General features: G+C 46.3%; 2 protein-coding genes across 28 annotated transcripts in view; one reads left to right on the top strand and one right to left on the bottom strand.

Moving 5' to 3' along the window:
* The window catches only part of SFI1 (SFI1 centrin binding protein), a 67,560-nt gene extending 48,953 nt beyond the window's left edge, over window positions 1-18,607 (bottom strand). For 7 of the 24 annotated variants that reach the window (XR_014785745.1, XR_014785747.1, XR_014785746.1 and 4 more), the window contains exons 1-7: window positions 17,692-17,965; window positions 13,347-13,452; window positions 10,904-11,071; window positions 9,105-9,176; window positions 5,855-5,965; window positions 3,047-3,141; window positions 2,293-2,410 (exon numbers count right to left, since the gene is read on the bottom strand). Coding sequence is in view for 20 of the 24 variants with exons in the window: in XM_084819825.1 (XP_084675951.1) it covers window positions 2,293-2,410; window positions 3,047-3,141; window positions 5,855-5,965; window positions 9,105-9,176; window positions 10,904-11,071; window positions 13,347-13,369 (587 nt within the window). In the remaining 4 variants the exon portion in view is untranslated. Of the gene's footprint in view, window positions 1-2,292; window positions 2,411-3,046; window positions 3,142-5,854; window positions 5,966-9,104; window positions 9,177-10,903; window positions 11,072-13,346; window positions 13,550-17,691; window positions 17,966-18,391 lie in introns of those variants that run through there. The other 17 variants (XM_084819826.1, XM_084819830.1, XM_084819835.1 and 14 more) reach the window with 12 other exon arrangements.
* The window catches only part of EIF4ENIF1 (eukaryotic translation initiation factor 4E nuclear import factor 1), a 44,545-nt gene continuing 43,060 nt past the window's right edge, over window positions 18,032-19,516 (top strand). For 3 of the 4 annotated variants that reach the window (XM_084819854.1, XM_084819851.1, XM_084819848.1), the window contains exon 1: window positions 18,032-18,302. The gene's annotated coding sequence lies outside the window, so the exon portion shown is untranslated. Of the gene's footprint in view, window positions 18,800-19,516 lie in introns of all 4 variants that reach the window. The other variant, XM_084819849.1, reaches the window with a different exon arrangement.

Below are 19,516 nucleotides of genomic sequence, written 5' to 3'. Positions count from 1 at the left end.
GGGGATTGGAATGCTAAAGTAGGAAGTCAAGAAATCACCGGGATAACAGGCAAGCATGGTCTTGGTGCACAAAATGAAGCAGGACAAAGGCTAATAGAGTTTTGCCAGGAGAACACGCTGATCATAGCAAACACTCTTTTCCAACAGCACAAGAGACGACTCTACACATGGACATCACCAGATGGTCAATATCGAAATCAGATTGATTATGTCCTTTGCAGTCAAAGATAGAGAAGCTCTATACAATCAGTAAAAACAAGACCTGGAGCTGACTGTGGCTCAGATCATGAGCTTCCTGTTGCAAAATATCAGCTTAAATTGAAGAACGTAGGGAAGACCACTAAACCATTCAGGTATGACCTAAATCATATCCCTTATGAATATACAGTGGAAGTGAGGAATAGATTTAAGGGATTAGACCTGATAGACAGAGTGCTAAGGAAGGCTGAGCGCCGAAGAACTGATGCTTTCGAACTGTGGTGCTGGAGAAGACTCTTACGAGTCCTCTGGACTGCAAGGAGGTCAAATCAGTCCATCCTAAAGGAAATCAACCCTGAGTGCTCATTGGAAGGACAGAGGCTGAAGCTGAAATATTTTGGCCACCTAATGCGAAGAGAAAACTCTCTGGAAAAGACCCTGATGCTGGGAAAGACTGAAGGCAAAAGGAGAAGGGGACGACAGAGGATGAGATGGCTAGATAGCATCACCGATGCAATGAATATGAACTTGAGCACACTCCGGGAGAGAGCGCAGGACAGGAAGGCCTGGCGTGCTATGGTCCATGGGGTCACGAAGAGTCGGACACGACTGAACGACTGAACAACAACAACAACAAAATAAATAAATAAATGGTTTGTTTTTATTTTTTATCCTTTTCTTAAATTTCTTCTTCTTTCACGCCTTTTCTTCTTAATTATCATTAATATTAGTATTTCCATTATTATTAAGGGATTATGATGATTATTATTTTTTGTTGGTTAAACTTTTAACGTTTACTAATACGTGTCAATGGAATAGTAATATATGGTTAATGGAAATGGATTGTTTGCTCCCGTTTATTTGCTATAAATAATAAATATGTATTATTTGCTATAATTTGCTATATAACATTGAAAGGCAAGGCTTACAGTTTATGGAGCAGCAGAGTGAAGATTTAATAATACCTGCAGTGTTTGGAAGAGTGCTGTATAGGTATAATTTGCAATTGGACTTATATTTGGATATTTGGTTTGCTTTCATTGAAACTTAGATATAATCTTTTTTCCCCCCTTTCTTCCTTGCTTTTTTCCCTCTACTTCTTTTGCTTTCCTCCTTTTTTCTTTTTTCCTCCAGAATACTATAATGTTGGAAACTGAAGATTTTGATTATGTTGTTGGTATTGTTTATTTCACTTATAAAAAATAAAATATAGATAAAAAAACACAAAAACATGTGCAATTAAAAGCAAGAACTCACAAACCACCGTTTCAGATTCCCCTCATACAGAAGCCAAGCAGAACAGCTTCCTCTAAACACAACTAATCCAAAATTACCAATTTCCCCTGCAACATGCAGCTGCAGGACAGAGCTGGTGTCAAGGGCACAATCACAGTTCATGAACCAATTCCAGAGAAGTTCCAGCCAGGTCCTCACAGTGCCCAAAGCCACACACTAGGATGGCCAGGACTTATAGGCACAGATCTGTACCTTAGGACTGAAACAGCCTACATTAAAAAAGGAACGATTGTTCTTTTTAGGTGGATGTTGAAGACCCACATGTTTATACAAGCCTTCCTATGCAGTGTAGCCTGCCATCTTCAGTAGATACAATATATTCCATGTCTTTGGTTTAATGTTTCTATGAACTGTGCACACCACTTTGAAATCTTTAGATATAAGCAGGTTATAACTACTCGAAAATAAATACCTTTTTATTGCTGCTACTGTCTGGAAGTCAGAAACGCTTGATGATTTACTGCAAAGCATCCAGCAATCAACCATCAGCCCAACCCTGCTCCACATGCCCCTGACATCCATGGCAGATGTCCACGGGTTCCTCAGCAGATGGATCAATGCGAAAGAAACTTCCATAACCTAAGAAGGTTTGGCAGCCACTGATCTACTACATCGACTCCTCTGGTTCTTTAAAATACATGGAGGGAAGCAAGTTTTACACCTCAAGCCACAGAGATTGAAGGACCTTATTTCCCAGAAAGGTGTTCAGAGTTGGGATGTTCAGAAGGATGGACTGGGGGAAAAGAACAGGAGCCGCATGTGCACCATTAACCCACTGTTGACTGAATCGGTTCTCACCGCAGGGTGCTCCACTCCCAGGATCTGAGCGCCTCCAGATACATCCTGTGCTTCATCCGACGCAATTCCACGTAGCTCAGCCAATGGCGCCATGTCCAAAGGGTTCTCATTTTTGCTGCTGCGAAAAGCCAAATTGACATATGGTTTAGCAATGTGCATAAGGGTTTAAAAAGCCTTCCTTATTTTTGACAAATACTCAACTTTCCAGTTCTTGTCCCAGTATCGCACACCAAGACCTGGCCTATGCTTGGCCTTGTCCCTGAAGCAAGGACAGCAGCCACCTCAAGATGCCTGGAGTGGCATGAGGAGGCGGATCCCGTTAGAGCAGCTCCCTTCTTGCCGCTCCACAGCTGCTTCCAATCAGCAGGGCAGGGTCTAGACCTCGCCATCCCCACAGGTTTCCACTGCCCTCCTGCTGCTTGTCTGATCACTAAGAAACAGCTGAGGAGAGCCTGAGCTGAGTCCTTTTACCTTTGGAAAAGCACTGCGGTGTGTGGGTACACCACAGTGAGTGAGAATGCTGAGGCCACTGTTGCCTCTGGCCTAACTCACTGCAGGAATGCGGCCCCAGAGAGCTTGCTCACAGGGGTTGCGGCCCTCGGACTCCAAAAAGCTTCTCCACCAACTTGTGTTCTACATGCTTCCACAACAGACACCCACTTGTGGCCCTTCAGGTGTTTTGGCCTACAATTCCCATCAGCTCTAGTGAGCATCGCCACAAGCTGCCCACCACTGCTTTATTCCAATTTCTCACCATGCGCCTCTGCAACGCAATAGGTCATCTTCTTCTCTCGCTGCTGGAGTATATAGAACCTCCAGGCCTGAAAGATCACATTGTACAGGAAATACCTGACCAATCAAAAGAAAAGAAAACTTTGCCTAATCCAGTCTAACCACATGCTATACCAGCCTTCCTCAGCCTGGCACCCTCCAGATGAGCTGGACTACACCTCCCATCAACCTCTGCTATGCAGAGGATTAATTCTGAGTTGATTTGGGGGAATACTTCGGTCCTGTAAGCTTCTCTCACATAAAAAATACATGCTTATTTGTCTGGCCACAAAGCAGGCTTGTAAAGAGCCACTTGCCTGGTAGCCTGCAGCAAGTTAAGAATCCCCTCCGGGCGGGGAAGCGTGTTCCTGTTTAGGTCAGAATAATTGAACACAGGCATGTGTAGGCAGGTGAGCTCGGAAAAACATTTGTGGGCAAGTAGCTTTTGAGAATTTACTTGCAAAACTATAATGCTCCAAATCATCAAAAGGTATACAAAGAACACAAAATATTCTAATGATTCCTGATCAGGAGAGAGTGAATTGGGTTTCAGCCCTAGAAGGAGTTGTTGTCTTTTGTCAAATTGGCATTGTCATGACAGCAAGGACTAAACCAAGCATGTCACATTTTGCATTTTTCAATTTGACATTGCTTAACCACAGAAAAAGGGACAAGCCTGGGGGTCATTTGCATAAAGTGGGAAGTGTCTGGGGCAGCGGTACATAAAGTTTGTCTGTGGAACGAGGAAGAGGAAGTAAAAGCAATAAAAACTCTGACAAGTAGAGGGTACAGTGGTGTTAGGGGTTGCACAAAATGGCGCATGATGACAAAATGGCCGCTATGCGTTGGAAATCCAAACCTGAAGCTTGCACACCCCATAAGATACGGTGTATATTAGTAGCTAAGTGACTGACGTATGAAACAAGAAATTCCTGGGTCTACTCTCACCTCTGCCAAGAACTCACCAAGATGGCCTTAAGTTATCCATTTTTTTTAAAGAGCTACTGACTTTAAAAGGAGGTCTGTCCATGAGACTGTAAAAAGATCTGCTTTTTAGACAAGATAGACATATAACTGCAAAGACTGCACTTTTTTTTTATCTACAGTACTTGATGTTAGGAGCAAAAAAGGAGCACACTGTGCCTTGTCGTGGAGATTCAGAACTTTTAGTTCATGAGTGAATGTATACAACTTCATACAGGTTTGTGTACATTTTACTTGTTTTTGCTAGAGATCCAGAATTTTGAGTTTATTTTATATGATCTAGGTTTGCATTAACTTTATGTCAGGGGCCCACAGGGGCCACTGCACCTGCAAGGCTGGGCTGAGGTGCCCACCAAGCTATTCCCCCCCCCCCCATGCAAGTGAATGAAATGATTCACTTGTACAGGGGCAGAAATGGTTGGAGGGGGGGCAAAGTGCATCCTCCACCAAGGACCCTTAGGTCAACAGAGTCCTTGATTGGGGGTGGACTTTGTCTGCACACCAGTCAATTTTTGGCAAGGGGGCTTGTTCTCACCCAATGCAAATGAATGGGGAAACTGCAGATGGGAGGAGAGAAAGAGGAACCAGAGAGAGAGAGAGAAAGAGAAGAGGGCCCAGAGAAGAAAGAGAAAGAAAGGCCAGAGAAATGGGGCAGCGGGAAGAAAGAGGGATGAGGAGCAGAGAAACAGAGAGACAGAAAGGAGCTAGAGAGGGGGTGGGGAAGAAGGAAAGTTGAGCTAGAGAGAATGAGAGCAAGGAAGAGCAGCCAGAAAGATAGAAAGAATGAAGGATGGATGGATGGAAGGAAGGAAAGAGTCAGAGAGAGAGAGAGGAGGACAGAGAGAGGAGAAACAGCGACAGAGAGGAGCCAAAGAGACAGAAGGAAGAAAGGGAGGAAAGAGGAGCCAGAGAAAGAGAAGGAAAGAAAGAAGAGAGGAAGACGAGCCAGAGAGACAGAAAGGAAGGCCCTCCAAAGCTGGAGACCTCTGCTTTATGTAAATATGTTATTTTCATATTGGTATCTAGTATCTTTTGTTAAATGGCTGTTCAGTCTCTACTTTTCAAAAGAATAGCTACCTGGGGTGGGGGGAGATTTGGTGCAAATGTAGTTTCTATGCCTTCTAAACCATTATGATTTTTGAAAACAAACAAAAACTAGTGGTGTGAGACACTTGTTCAAGTCAGATTTCATGCCAAACTATAATTAAGCAAACTTAACTATGGTTTGACATGATGCCCAAATTGACAAACCATGATCAACTGGCAAACTAGAATCAGCAACCAGAGTATGAAGTGGGTTTGCAGCTAGACTTCATCAGGCTTCAGGTCCTATTGATTTCAGTGGATCTACTCAAAATATGACTATGTCTGGATCCAGCCTCATGATTTGTGCTAACTTTTGTTTAGTGTTATGTCCGAATTCACAAAGCATGGTTATGGTGTTGCTCCAGATGCTGTCTGTATCATAGAAATAGGAGCGCTGAGCAGATGGGGAAAAAAAGCAGAGAAGCAGCTCTAAATCCAGGTTCGCCTGTATGCTTGGAAGCTGAAATCATGGGTTGGCTTCTAAACTATGGATCATCTAGAAGCCATATAGTTTGGTATGATGTCTGAATTGAGCTATTTCCTTTTCAGCTAGGACACAGGAAGGAAAATGTGTACTTGGGTAATAAGCTGTAGGAAATGAAACAGACTGCTGAAACGGCATGAAGCCTGGGAATTTGTTGCTTATGATGGCACAGCCTGCTTCTCGGCAGGGATTGTCTCCCTGTGTTCTCTGTGGCATTAGGAAGTCCATTTGACAGACCTGTAATGGCAGTCAGCCCTGACGGTGAGCTTCCATTCTCTGCAAACAACCCACCATTCTTCCTTCCACTCTCCAAAGGTTTTCTGCAGTGTCCTCTGTTCATAATAGCGCCTAAAACATTGAGAGAATGTAAAACACTTAGGACAGTAGGCACATACCTTTGATGACATTAAATCCATTTGTGTAGAATTCTTTTTAACTCCTTTTCATAGAGTGAGTGACATTTAGTCACAAGCCAGTCTGCTCAAGTGCTGGTGATACCAACGAGCTTTAAGCATGTTTAACTGTGAGTTGGATCACACCCTTGATCTCTGAACATGCAAGCATTCCTAAATACAATTAACTCTCAACTGATTAACTCTTGCATGTGATTTAATTCCTTCGGAACTTGCAGAGATGATTTGGTGACTCTCCTAAAAATCACACAGTAAAGCCTATGACTTGGCTAAGAATGAAAGTGTGTGTAGATTTCAACATCCTGGTGCTCCGGCTATTTAGCAGCAGGCTGATTACTAAGTGATGATTCAGACACAATGCCAAACCGTGGCTTGCAAATTGCCACCACACCAGGATTTCAAACCATGGACTGATGCTCGTTTGCAAACTATAGCTTGGGCAAACTGTGGTTTGATGAGAGCTATGTAACGAGACTACTAAGCACAGCAATTGAGCCTCTCCCTAGTTTGCAGCTGCCAGATGGACAATTGCGCTTTTTGTACAAGTCTGAATTTCTCTTATTGGAAAGGCTGTGGGAGCTTTTAGACAGCACAATGGTTCCCAAACTTCTAACAGATGAGGCACAGGTGTTTTTTTTTTCTAAATTAAAGCTGGAGGCCAGTACAAAATACATACTGGAGCCTACCACCTGTGCTTCTGACTGGGTATATCTCCTGATCTGAAAGACAGAATGAATGGGCAGCCTCTGAGGGTGGATCATTCTTCTGTGGTTCTGCATCAGCAATGATGGGATCGTTCCCTCTATTTTCAATAGCCAGGCTGTGAGTGTTATGTAGCTAAAACAGGACCATCCCTGTACAAGAGGATGGCACCAGCAGCCTTAGGGCAACCACAAAGTAACTAAAGTAACTTTAGAAAAGTAACTTAGAAAAGAAGAGCCCAGTGAAGATGGAGTATGCTCAATGGCTACTGAGTGCTGGCTGATTGGGAGCAGGGGGAGGGGGGACAGAGAGACAGAAAACATGGGAACATCAGAAGCTGCCTTATATGGAGTCAGGGCCTTGGTCCATCTAGCCCAGTATTGTCAACACTGACTGGCAGCAAAGGCTCTCCAGGGTTTCAAGCAGGAGTTTTTCTTAGCCTTACCTGGAGATGCTGCCGGGGACTGAACCCAGGGCCTTGTTCTACCACTAAGCCACGGACCCTCCTACAGACTGGAAGGAGAGAAGGGAATCCGGAATGGTGGCACTCCACACCACAGTTCTGTTGCAAGTGCCACTTGTAATTCAGTGCTCCTCTTCTGTGGGTGGGTCCTCTGGGTTCCTCAGGACCTTGAATAGCTTATCAATTTGTCACTCACAGCACACAGGTGTGCCCAGGCACACCATTCGGGGATTATAGTCACCATCAATTTGCCTGATCATTTCTATGCTCCAGAAAGTGCCTGTATGTCTTCTGACACCTAAGAAAGTATCTGCGTACATTGTTTACCAGACTGCTAAACAATGCACCTACGTAGATCTATGTCTGCATGCATTTTTGCCATCTCTTTAAACTCATTTATTTCTTCCTGTCTGTTTACAAGTGAAAAATACAACAAGCCAGAATGAAAACACCATCAGAAGTAAAATATGGGAATTAAAGGAAATCAGAATAACCACCCCCAAATTATGCATTACTGCTGATGCAAGTGAAAGCAGCCTTACAGCTGACTGCAAGTCCCAGGTAAAATCAGTATGAAAAAGCACTGGATCAGTTCTATTACTATATAAAATATTACCTTAGTTAAGAGTATACAGCCTTATTTAAGGACAATAAAAATTGGAGGAAATCAACTTTCATTTTAGAAAGGATTTCTAGCTTGGGGGTAGGCAAAAACTCTTGATTACACAGCTCTGCAAATGTTCCCTGAAACTCCAAAAACAAGGCAGTAAAGTATCTCAAATATAAATTTTATTTCAATTATTAGACTTAGGATTGCCTTACAATTATAGGAACCTCTCATAATGGCTGATATGTTTCTGTATTGCTATTTTTACATGAACTGTCAACAACATACATGGCACTTGATAGGGTGTCATCAGCAAGACAAGTAAATCCTTGCTCTCAGGAGCTTACAATCTAAAGTGTGTCGGGGGGGGGGCGAGTGGCAAGAGAAACTGGGCGAGAAGTGGTGATTGCTATCAAATGCACCTAAAATACTAAGGCTTTGGGGCATAACAGAGCCTACTCCCACCTAGCACATAAGATCTTCTGATGAGACCTGGCTCCACATTCCATCCTATGGGGAGGTTAAGTTAGGCTCCACTTGGAGCAGGGCCTTCTCTGTAGCAGCCCCCGTTTTGTGGACCTCTCTACAAAAAGAAAACCATATAGTTAACTTTCCAAAAACTGGCAAACCCCTGTTTGTTTTGGTTGGCCTTGGAAAATTTGCTGCTTTCTTTACTGGCCGTATGAATGTTGTTGATGTTTCCTGTTTATTTTTTGTTTTTATTGTTGTTTGATTTAATTAGTTTGATTTTGTGGCTGTGTCCTGCTCATCTTTTTTATTGTTGTTTGGTTTATTAGATTGTATTATTTTATGGATTTTTTATGTTTATAACCCCCTTTCGAAATTAGTGTGAAAGAGCAGTATACCTCAGCACAATGCTATATATGCCTATGCAGAAGTAAGCCCCATTGAATTCAATGGGACTCCCAGGCATGTATGTATAGGATTGCAACCTAAATGTGTTCATACAATTTTAAATGACAAAGAAACATCTGGTTGGGATTCAGCAGCTGGAGACCAGTATCCACAAAGTCAGGACCTTTTCTGCCCTCCATGGGGGCCCCGAGTAGAAGTCTGAGATTGAGCAATTGATCCTTTCCCATATTTGCATTCTTTACAGATCATGTTTGTAACAGCAAAATACCACTTTAACATACAAACAAGCCAGAACCCCCCTGATCAACAATCACCTGAGGGGCCAGCTGAACCACTCCTGGCAGGCCAGGTTAGGTGAAGAGCTTACTTTTTGCACATTCAGACAAAAATCCAAACCTCTTGAAACAAAAACCTTGCTTTGTCTACCTGGCACTGGATGGAAGGACTCTCCCAAATGCCTTCTTCAGCCACAAGTAAAGGAATTTCCTGGCCAGATGTCTGAAAAACAGGTGGAAAAAATATTTCAGTGCTTTGTAGCACGTGTTTGCTCCAGCCAAACATCATCCATAAATTCTATCGCACTCCTCCCAGTCCACCACTTCAAACATATTACGTTATATTTTTACCCTTCCTCTAAGGCAGCCTGCTCTGCCCTGGCACCCTCCAGATGTGTTAGACTACAGTTCCCAGCATCTTGCAGCCAGCATAGTTAAGGGATGCAGGGAACTGTATCCCTACACATCTGGAGAGCACCAGGTTGGGAAAGGCTGGTCTAAGGAGCTCAGGGGTTAGCCTATTTCTTTAATGCAATACCATCTGTCAGGTGGGTTTATTATTGACTGACTATAAGCACATATATTCTGGCATCCCAAGGTGGCTAAACAATAAAATCACAAAATCACAACATGTGGTAAAGTAACATATAAAAAATACACAGTGTGAAAATAAAACCAGCAGCCAGCTAAAAACCAGGCGAACATCACCCCAAGAACTGTGTGGCTAAGTGGGGAGTAGAACGCAAGTCTCCCTGATACAACTACACACTCTTATCACTTCAACATAGCTCTCATAGGTTTGAAGCTTTAATCATCATTCAATACAAACATTTATATAAACATAAAGTCTTAATAAAAGAACATAAGCAGCATGGTGGATCAGACCAAGGGTCCATCTAGTCCAGCATTCTGTTCACACAGTGGCCAACCAGCTGCCCACAGGGAAACTCACCAGCATTGTAATTGAACTGTTCACACAGAGCATTTATCTAACAGCAATGATACTAAACAGCAAATATTTCTAACTGGGAAGCATTCATGGTGTAACAGATGTGGTGCATGCATTTCAAGGCCTGATTAGGACTGTAAGAACCTGGGCTCATATTCTTGCTCAGCCATGACGCTCACAAGGTGAATATGGGCCAGTCACTTTTTCTCTGCCTAACCTACCTCAGAGGATTGTTGTTAGGACAAAATGTACGGGGTGGGGGAGAATGTTGTGCTTCTTGGAAGGAGAGTGGGATAAAAATGAAAAAAAAATCCCTCTCTGCTTGTATAGGATGATTCACAATACTGTTACTATATAGTGGCAACGTGGTATACCAACAACCAGTTCAACAGTCTTGGTGTGGTGACTGATCTTATGAATGCTTCAACATATGCTGAAGCTGCAACTCACCAACATGTGGAAAAGTTCCCAAATGTGGGTAGAATTAGGAACCCAGACTCTATATCAGAGGTTTTTATACTTGATTGTATTGTGTTGTGGCTTGTTTGAAATGTAAATCACTTATTTTCCCAGGCATTTGGACACTAGTTCTGGCCCAATTGTTGTGGGCTGCTTTTGCGATGTTCATTCTAAACTGTGAGTGGGAGTAGATTTTCTGCATTTGTGGATGAACACTTCCATATTGCATTGTTTTTACATTATATTTTATGCTATTTATTTTTATTTGTAGTATTGTGCTGATTATAGTTCATATTGATCTCCCCGCCCACCCCTTGTTATATTAATCATGGATTTCTGCATTAGGTAAGTCCTTCAAGACTGCTTTTTGTGGTGGGAAGCAATGCATAACTTTAATAATGATAAGCTTGATTGGGCTGGAAAAACAGGAGATACATTTAAAAAAAATAAACATTTAAAAATCTAACCAATGGACATAGTGTCCTTTCATAACTGTTTAATAAACCCTACAGAGAATTCACAAACACAGATTTGACTCTTACCTGATACGGAGTTCTTTTAATCTCCCACCTCGGTTCCAAGTGTAAGTAGCACGATAGGAGATCCTGCGTCTCCCATCCTGACCCCGATTTCCAGGAAGACGAGGAACAAGCTGCCCAACTGCACCTTCTTTAAAACCATGTAATTCCCATGTCTTTGGAAACGTTAAACTTTAAAGGAAAATAAAACCTATCACCACTTTTGCCATTGGATTATATATCAATAGAAGGACTTGATCAAGCAGACTCTTTATCTTGGGTTTATTTATAGAGGATGCTGCTGCAGTTGCTTGATCAACTTCCTTTGAGTGTGTGTGGGTGTGTATCAAGCACAGAAAGGAGGCATTCGTGAACCAGCCTATCTGAATTTCTGGCTCTGCCAAACATTAAAGGATTTCGTACAAGAGAGAACTTGCTAAGATAGGGAGAACTTCAGAAGTAAGGTGTCTGAGGAGCTACAAATAGCTTCCATTTGTCTTGGTATTAAAGTGGATCTTTAATTCAATACAGACAGAAAACACTACTGCAAAGTTTCCAAGACCAGAGCTAAACGAGGGGACATTTGACTGGTCAGAAAATATTTAGTCAATTGATTTGATCAAATATGGTCAAAACAGTCATTTTTTAAAGATTATTTTAATAAAAAAGATACTTTCATTATTAACAGGCTTGACTAAAAACAGATTAGTTCACTATTATTGTGAAACAGCGGCTTGGATCATAAGTTACTCCTTTGTTCACACAACTATCCTCTCCATCAATTAAGTATCAATTTAGGGCAACTGTGTAATGTATGCTGCAGGTTAATTCTCTAGACATCAGCAACATCAGGGTCTCATGGAATATTTGACCGTAGTGAAATCATAGATGGTCAACCGACCCAAGTGGCAACCCCAAGAAAGACAGTAGTGGGGGTTTTTTCAAAGAGTCAAAGGCAATTTGAAAGACAGATCACTGCTTGTGGTGTGCATGCCCATCCCTCTTTCACCTCTGTTATACACGCTTTGCAGGATTCTGTACTGTTTCAAAACTTGCAAAACCTGTTTGATCAGAAATGGGACACGGAAGCTTCCAACCTTGCAATGCTTGTGTGTGTCCTTTTATGTTGACTGCTAAATATTTATTAGCTAAGTAGCATGACAAATGACAAAGACACACAATACAACCCAGCTACACCCCTCAGTGAGGGCCAGACTGCCTGGTGTCAGGAGACAGGTTTTGCTCCCACTGCAATTGTATCTCCCAAATGTTTGACTTTTTTCTTTAGGAAATGGAAGTGATTCACTTAATATGGGAGAAGGATATACACAGGAGCCATTATTGGGGGGGGGGGCGGGGGGGGGCTAGCCTTACCCCATGTCCCTGGTCACCCACTTTCTGGGATAGATAAGATGATGCTCCTTTCTCAACAGTCTTATTCATTAGTTATATTTCTATCCTACCTTTCCTCCAAGGACCCCAAGGTGGTATACATGACCCCCCACCACCACTTTATCCTCACATCAACCCTGTGAGGTAGGTTAAGCGAAGAGGCAGGCAATGTCACTCAGTGAGCTTCATGGCCCAGTGGGGACAAGAACCTGGGTCTCCTGAGTCCCAGTCCAATACTCTAACCACTACACCACACTGGCAGTCTTGTTGATTGCTTTATTCTACACAATTTAATGGAATACATTGGAAATTGTATCTGTGTAGCCCTATCCTAGGTTCCATCTCTTGGTCATACACTAGTGCAGCCTTCCCCAACCGGGTCCCCTCCGAAAGTGTTGGACTACAGAGCTGGCTGGGGGATTCTGGGAATTGTAAACCAACACATCTGGTGGGTACCAGGTTGGGGAAGGCTGCACTAGTGTGTGACCAAGAGATGGAACCCAGGAATTTATGTAAACATTGTAACACTTAACAGGAAGGATGGGCCACTTGTGGCCCTCCATGTGTTCTTGCCTACAGCTCCCACCAACCCTAGCCAGCATAGCCAACGGTGAAGGGTGATGGGAATTGTAGGCCAATACATCTGGAAGGTCACATGTTGCCCACCCCAACTTAAGACTCCACAAAAATCAGAGCCTTATTGTGTACGAAAAGTTTTGTGCTACAAGGGTTTTGGATCTGAAATAGATAGGACAAGAAAGTGTGAGTAAAAGTCTGCTATCTAGGACTCTGTAGCACAGACAAAAGTAATATATTTGGCCTTTATGTTATATTATATGTTATATTTGTGGTTTTAGTTTTTGTGAACCACCCAGAGAGCTTCAGCTACTGGGTGATATAGAAATGAAACAACAACAACAAGTGCTACTTTGTCTGCAGCAGCAGCCCCCACAAGCAGGGATTTCTGCATCCCCAGCACTCCTTGCTCAAAAAAGATGCCACGATCAAGAAATATTAGAACTACAACAACATAGGTGAGCTGTTGGTGCAGACTTATCTGCTGGGCATTTCTCACCTGCTTTTGGTCTTTTTCTCCATCACATAAAAAGCTTTACGTCCTCTGCTATACAATGCAAACCAGTGTTTTCTGGCAGAATCTCATGTGGCAGCAGGTGAAAAAGCTTTTGCCAAAACATAAGGATTAAAAAAAAAAATCCATTAAACATTTACAACAGCATACACTCCCTTCGAAGTGTTATCCACGAACTGCCTCCACAACTGCAAAAACAAGAGAGCCATCCATAGGTACATATTCCAATTTTCCGCTTTTCTTACCTGCCTTGATTTCCACCCCCTCCCTCTGTTGTTTCCCTGTGTCTGCGTTTAGATTTAAGCCCCCCAGCATAAGGACTTGTCAAACCTGGGGTACTTTCAGACAAGGGTACTTTTATTGTGCAATCGCCCTGCCGAATTCATGGAATTTTTTGGAAGGTCCAGACACCGTCATCTTCCACTGGTAGCCTTCTGTGTTTTCCCACCACTTCTTCTGTCTTTTTTCTTACAACAACAACAAAAAAAATCCATTATGGCAAAAGATGGAATAGCCACACAATGCCTTTTGAGCATTAGTTCTAGGAGCCCTCTGTCTGGAAGTACCCCCTGCTCTTTGTTCATGACTGATGCTATAGAAATAACAACAAGAAGTCTTGTGGCACCTTAAAGACCAACACATTTATTCTGGCATAAATTTTCACGGACTATACTCCACTTCATCATATGCATCCATGAAAGCTTATGCCGGAATAAATTTGTCTTTAAGGTGCCACAAGGCTGTTGCTTTTGCTGCAATAGACCAGCCTTCCCTAACATGGTGCCCTCCAGATATTTTGGAATTCAACTCCCATCAGCCCTGGCCAGCATGGCCAATGTAATCGAAAACATCTGGAGGGCACCAGGTTGGAGAAGTCTGCCACAGACTAACAGGGCTAGCCCTCTGGAAACGATGGCTTGGATCCAGATTTACACTGGATCAGCTGTGCTGATGGAAGTGGACTTCCCTGCCCCCCCCTTTCCACAACAACCCCCTGCAAACAGAGTCAGGAGATCCTGCTGAATGGGGTGAGTTGTGGTACATGTGGGGACCCCAAAAAATTGGGCTTAGGGATCTTCCACAAGACCAGCCCTTCATCTGACAGAAGGTCCCTTCCTCTTGAGGAATGCAGATCCTGGATCCAACCTTTTAACATCGGGGCAACTGTGAGCCACTGTGGACCTTTCAGATCTATGATTTTATAGGATGCCTACTTCAGAACAGTTGACAGAAGAATAACCGAGGAAGAAAATCAGGCTTGCCCAATCTAGCGCCCCTCCAAACATCCCTACAACTACAACTAAAGGCATTACAACTTCTATTATTCCCAAGCCATCATTGGCCACGCTGGCTGGAGATGTTGGGAGTTGCAGTCCAACACATCTGGAGGGCACCAGGTTGGGGGAGGCTGAAGCAGAGCGGGAAACAAGGATGTAAATGCAAACTGCTGCCGTTTCACGTTGGGCAGTAGATGGTGAGAAGACAAAGGCACCGCTCAGCTGGGCCCAGCTTTCCTCTCCTCACAGCTGCATGCCACACAGCTGCCTGTCTCAGCTGTGGGATGCGTTGGGAGTAGTCCCCTTCACCTCAGACCTCGCAGGGCACCCAGAGCTCAGACAAGCCCCCGCAACCAAGCCACCTTCCTCAGGCGTGGCACAAGTCAAGTCAGAGGACACGTCCCAGACCGGAAGGAGCAAGCAGGCTGGGGCAGCAGTGGCGCGAGTAGGCCCAGCTGCGCGGTGACCAATGTGTGATCCAGGCCCAGAGCATGCGAGGGTAGAGGTGAAGGGCTTCTGAGTATATGCTGAAGATTGTCCCTCCAGCAGAGGATAGTTACTGCACACACACTCTTCCCAAACTTGGGATCCGTGGCCACTGTTCCAAGGTAGTCTTGAACCCCATTCAGCCTTCCCCCACCTGATGTGTTGGACTACAGCTCCCACCTATGCTGCCTGGGGAATGTTGGGAGTTGTAGTCTAACACACTCGGAGGGTACCAGGTTGGGGAGGTTGATATATTTAAAGGACATTCACAGGATTAGTCCAGAATAACAACCAGCTCCTGGTCTTTTGTACTCACTAGCACTTATTAACGTTAGGAACCCCACTTTGCACCATGCATAGGAAATGTGAAGAAGAAATCCCCATCTTTGGGATTTCCAATAACAGTGCATGAGATTGTGTTTTCTCTGAGAATCAAAATCCAGCTGATTTTGGTGTGCGCGCATGTACAGCCTTAAGAGTACATGCAGAAGTTCACAGGAATTTTATCCTGGATCAGTTATGGTGCAAGCCTACACACAGGAGCAAGTCCCACTGAATTCAATTGGTCTAGCTTAATGTAGATAACACCCACCCTCCAGTTCCATGCAATAATTAATAAGGCTTAGAATTCCCATTTCCTCCACAAGTATGCACTGGAAGGAGTCGGGGGGGGGGGGGATCCAGTATGTATTATGCATCCAGTCATCATAGCACCTTACAGTGAAGAACAACACTGCAATCGTAAACACACTTCCGAGAAAATCTGGATTGCACTGAAAGGTGCCCTGAGTGAGTCTGTGCATGTTTGCTCTGCAATAAGTCCCAATGTGTTCAGAAGGGCTTATTCCCAGTAAGAATTGCAAGGTAGTAATTAGACCTGTTCTAGGAATTGGTTACAACAAATTGTATTTAATTTAAATAAATATTTATTGCCCCTTAATAAACTTTAACCACACAGTATCATTTAGTCTGAGCAGCTAAACAAGGTAAAAAGGTGGAGGCTTCTCACCCTTCTGGATGAAGTGGGTGTTCTGATCAGGGAAAATGAGGGCATTTTGTGGAACCAAAGAGAGGGCCACATCTTGGGCATGTGGAAGAGCAAGGAAAGGTTGCAGGAGCCTTTGTGTCCTTAAATCATGCATAAAACCCCACTGGAATGGGACAGTGTAAAAGCCGGAATGGAATCCAACGGGCCGCAACAGCCCCTTTATATTAAAAAAAGCATGCCAGAAATAGTGGAATGTGTTAGAAAGACTTGAGAACAATATTTTAGGACCAAAACCCTTGCAATGTTATATTATTATCCCCATAATGCCCTGAACACATCCGGAACAAAATGAAATGGCCTGGAACAGAATGAGCAAAATCAACCAAACTCACCAGTCACACATACCTCCATGGCAGGGATGTAATAAGCCACAAAACATCCACAGAAACCATGTTCCAATACCTGTTCGGGGCCACAGTCCATATTCTGCAAAACAGGCTAGAGCTCAGAAGCTGCCATTCTGAGCTATTTCCCCACAACAGTTTGTGGCTCATTTTGCTCACTTGGAAGATGCCATTCCAGGCCATTTTGTGGAATATGAGCTAATGTTGGGAAGGGGTATTGGAACACGGTTTCTGCGGACACTTTGTGGCTTATTGCATCAGTCCCGTGCACTGGTAAGTTTGGTTGATTTGGCTCTCTTGGAGGCTGCTGTTCTGGCCTGTTTTGTGCAATACGGACTATGGTCCGGAGCTGCTATTGAAACGTGGTTTCTGGGGCAGTTTTGGAGGTTATTACATCTGTCCCAGCTAGTAATGTGTGGCTGGCAAGTTTGGTTGATTTGGCTCACTCGGAAGTTGCTGTTCCGGGCCGTTTTTCTTCAACATGGGCTATTGCCCAAAACGGGTATTGGAATGTGGACATTCTGTGGACATTTCGTGGCTTGCGGCATCCCCGCCATGGAGTTACGCGTGACTGGTGAGTTTGATCGATTTTGCTCATTCGTTCCGGATGCGTTCCGAGCGTTATGGGGTTAATAATATAACATCGCAAGGGCTTTCGCCCCAAATATTGTTCTCAAGCCCTCCTAAACATGCCGCTCTTTCGGCATGCTTTTTTAATATGAAGGGCCCGTTCCGGCTCGGCACCACCTCCACCGGTATCACCTGAGCCCCCGCGCCGCAAGCGCGGGCGGGCGGGCGGGCGGGCGGGCGGGCGGGCGGCGCTCCCTCCCCTATCGCCGCATGCGGCCGCAGCGCGAGAGCGCCTTACGGCGAGCCGCCTCGAGCGCCGTGCTTGGGCGGATTATACATCCAGTCAACAAAACGTCCACCGCGGCTCGCTCGCTCTGGATACGCAGCCCCCCGCCAGAGCTGAAGAGCCGCGGGGCTCCGCGGCAGCCCCCCAGCCCGGGGCTCCCCGGGTGGCCAGGGCCGCAGCTCCTGTCGTGCCGGCCGGGGGACGGCGGGAGCCGGAGGGCCCGGCTGGGGAAGGCTGCCTGCTCTCCGGGGCCGCAGCAGCCCCTCACGGCCCCTCCATCGGCCGCAGCGGAGGAGTCTCCTCGGCGGCGCGCACTTACCGGGAGCCCGGGCGCCCCCGCCGGCCAGCCCGCGGCGCCGGTGGGCGGGCAGGCCGCCCGGGCGAGGCTGCCCGGCTCAGGCGCCTGAAGGACCCTCGCGCCGCCGCCCAGCGGTGCCTGCGTACGCGCGCGCGCCGCGCCCTCCGGCGAGGGGCTGGCCGAGCGGGGCCCGCGAGCGCCGGCGCTTTCCTGTCAGGCAGCCGCGGGAGGCCGGCGCGCTTCGGCCGGTGCTGCGCGCGCGCGAGAGACGGGGGAAGGCGCGCGCGCCCCGCGCATGCGCCGTGGCTATTAAAGGGGGAGGGGTGGGTCGCGAAGGCCCCGGTTACGGCGGCAGAGGCGAGGAGGAAGAGGAGGAGCGGTCTGAGGAGAGGCGAGGAGAGGCCAGGCCGGGCTAGGCCGGGCCGCGCGCCTAGCGAGGACAGCGGGCAGCAGCGACGCTGAGGGAAGGCAGGGAGGGCGGCGGCAGAGACAGCAGCGAGCGCCGCCGTCCCTGGGGCTGAGAGGGGCGGGAAGGCGGGCGAGGGGGCGCGCGCTGCGGCGGGAACCCCCCTTCCAGGCAGCGCGTGAAGCGAGCCGCCGCCGGAAGTGGCGCGGCCCTCGGCCTGGGCCAGGTGAGGGATCCGCTGAGTCACCGGGCGGGCGGGCGCCTCGCTCTCTTTCCCCCCACTCCTCTCCCCCTCTGCGCCTGTGGCGCGCCCACCTTGGAGGGCGGCCGCCCCGGAAGCCCCCTTCTCCTGGGCGAGGCGGGCCGTATCGTGTTGGTCTCCGGAGCGCGCCGGCTGGCCTCACAACAGCCCTGCGAGGCAGGCAGAGCCGCCGACGCCCCGCGGCAGGACGCGGCTGGGAGCAGTTGCGACGCGGGCGTTCCAGGAAGCCCTCCGCCCCTTTCGTCCTGTCCCTCCTCCCACGCCCTTCTAGCCCTTGCCGGTCCGGAGGTGCGGGAGTTGGGGCAGGAGGCGGCGCTGCCCCCAGTGGCGGAGTGGGCGGCCGCGAGGGTGGGGTGGCCCCGTCTGGCTTTTGGGCCGGCCGCCGCGCGAGGGGGGCGGAGGAGTTGTTGCAGTGGACACTCTGCTGGAATTGCTGCTTTCGACGCGAGCCGGGATTGAAGGCGGGTTGAGTCCTGCTAGAATAAAGGGGGGGGGTCTTATCCAAATTGGGAGGTGGGGAGGATCCTTATCGTCTGTCAAGCCTTATTGCTACTTGTTCAGCACTTTGAACCTGCATGGTGTGCTCCTCTCAGACCATCCATCTAGCTCGGTGCTGCTTGCTCTGACTAATAATGCTGTCCAAGGTCTTGGTCAGAGAAGGAACTTTTCACACTACCTTCTACCTGGTAACTCTTTTTAACGTGTGATGCCAGAGTTCTTTTCCCCTATTGAGTGGGAGCAGGCTGCCTTTTGAAGGGTATGGTACCCCCCCCCCAATAATCTGGATGGCCTTGGTACTGGTGTGGCATTACCCATTTACTTCTGCCCAGTGATAAGGAAGCCTATTTCCTTTTATGCAGGGTTCCTCCTATATTATGTGATTAAACTGTGAGTAAGCTGCAATGGTCTAGGAACGGAAACTTGTTTGTGTATCTATGTGAGAGACACCACAACGTGGAAAATGAGTACCATGATCCCTGACTATGCTAAAATAGGTGAAGAGTTTGGGGCAGGCAATGTTCTTTCAGACTCTCAAATAGTTGAAAGAAACATTGTAGTACCTGGGATACTAGGTCACGACATGTAAAAGAGCTTTGTGAAGAATTAGTATTGGAACTGAAAAGCAGTTGCAGTTGTATAAATAAGGTTTCCAAACAGTTTGGAAAAACTAGGGGCTG

This window comes from Heloderma suspectum, chromosome 13, assembly GCF_057233095.1.
Source record: "Heloderma suspectum isolate Gila_16-S chromosome 13, 16-S_ref, whole genome shotgun sequence".
Lineage (NCBI taxonomy): Eukaryota > Metazoa > Chordata > Lepidosauria > Squamata > Helodermatidae > Heloderma > Heloderma suspectum.
The sequence above is the reverse complement of the archived record's forward strand: the minus strand, read 5'-3'. Positions and strand labels throughout refer to the sequence as shown.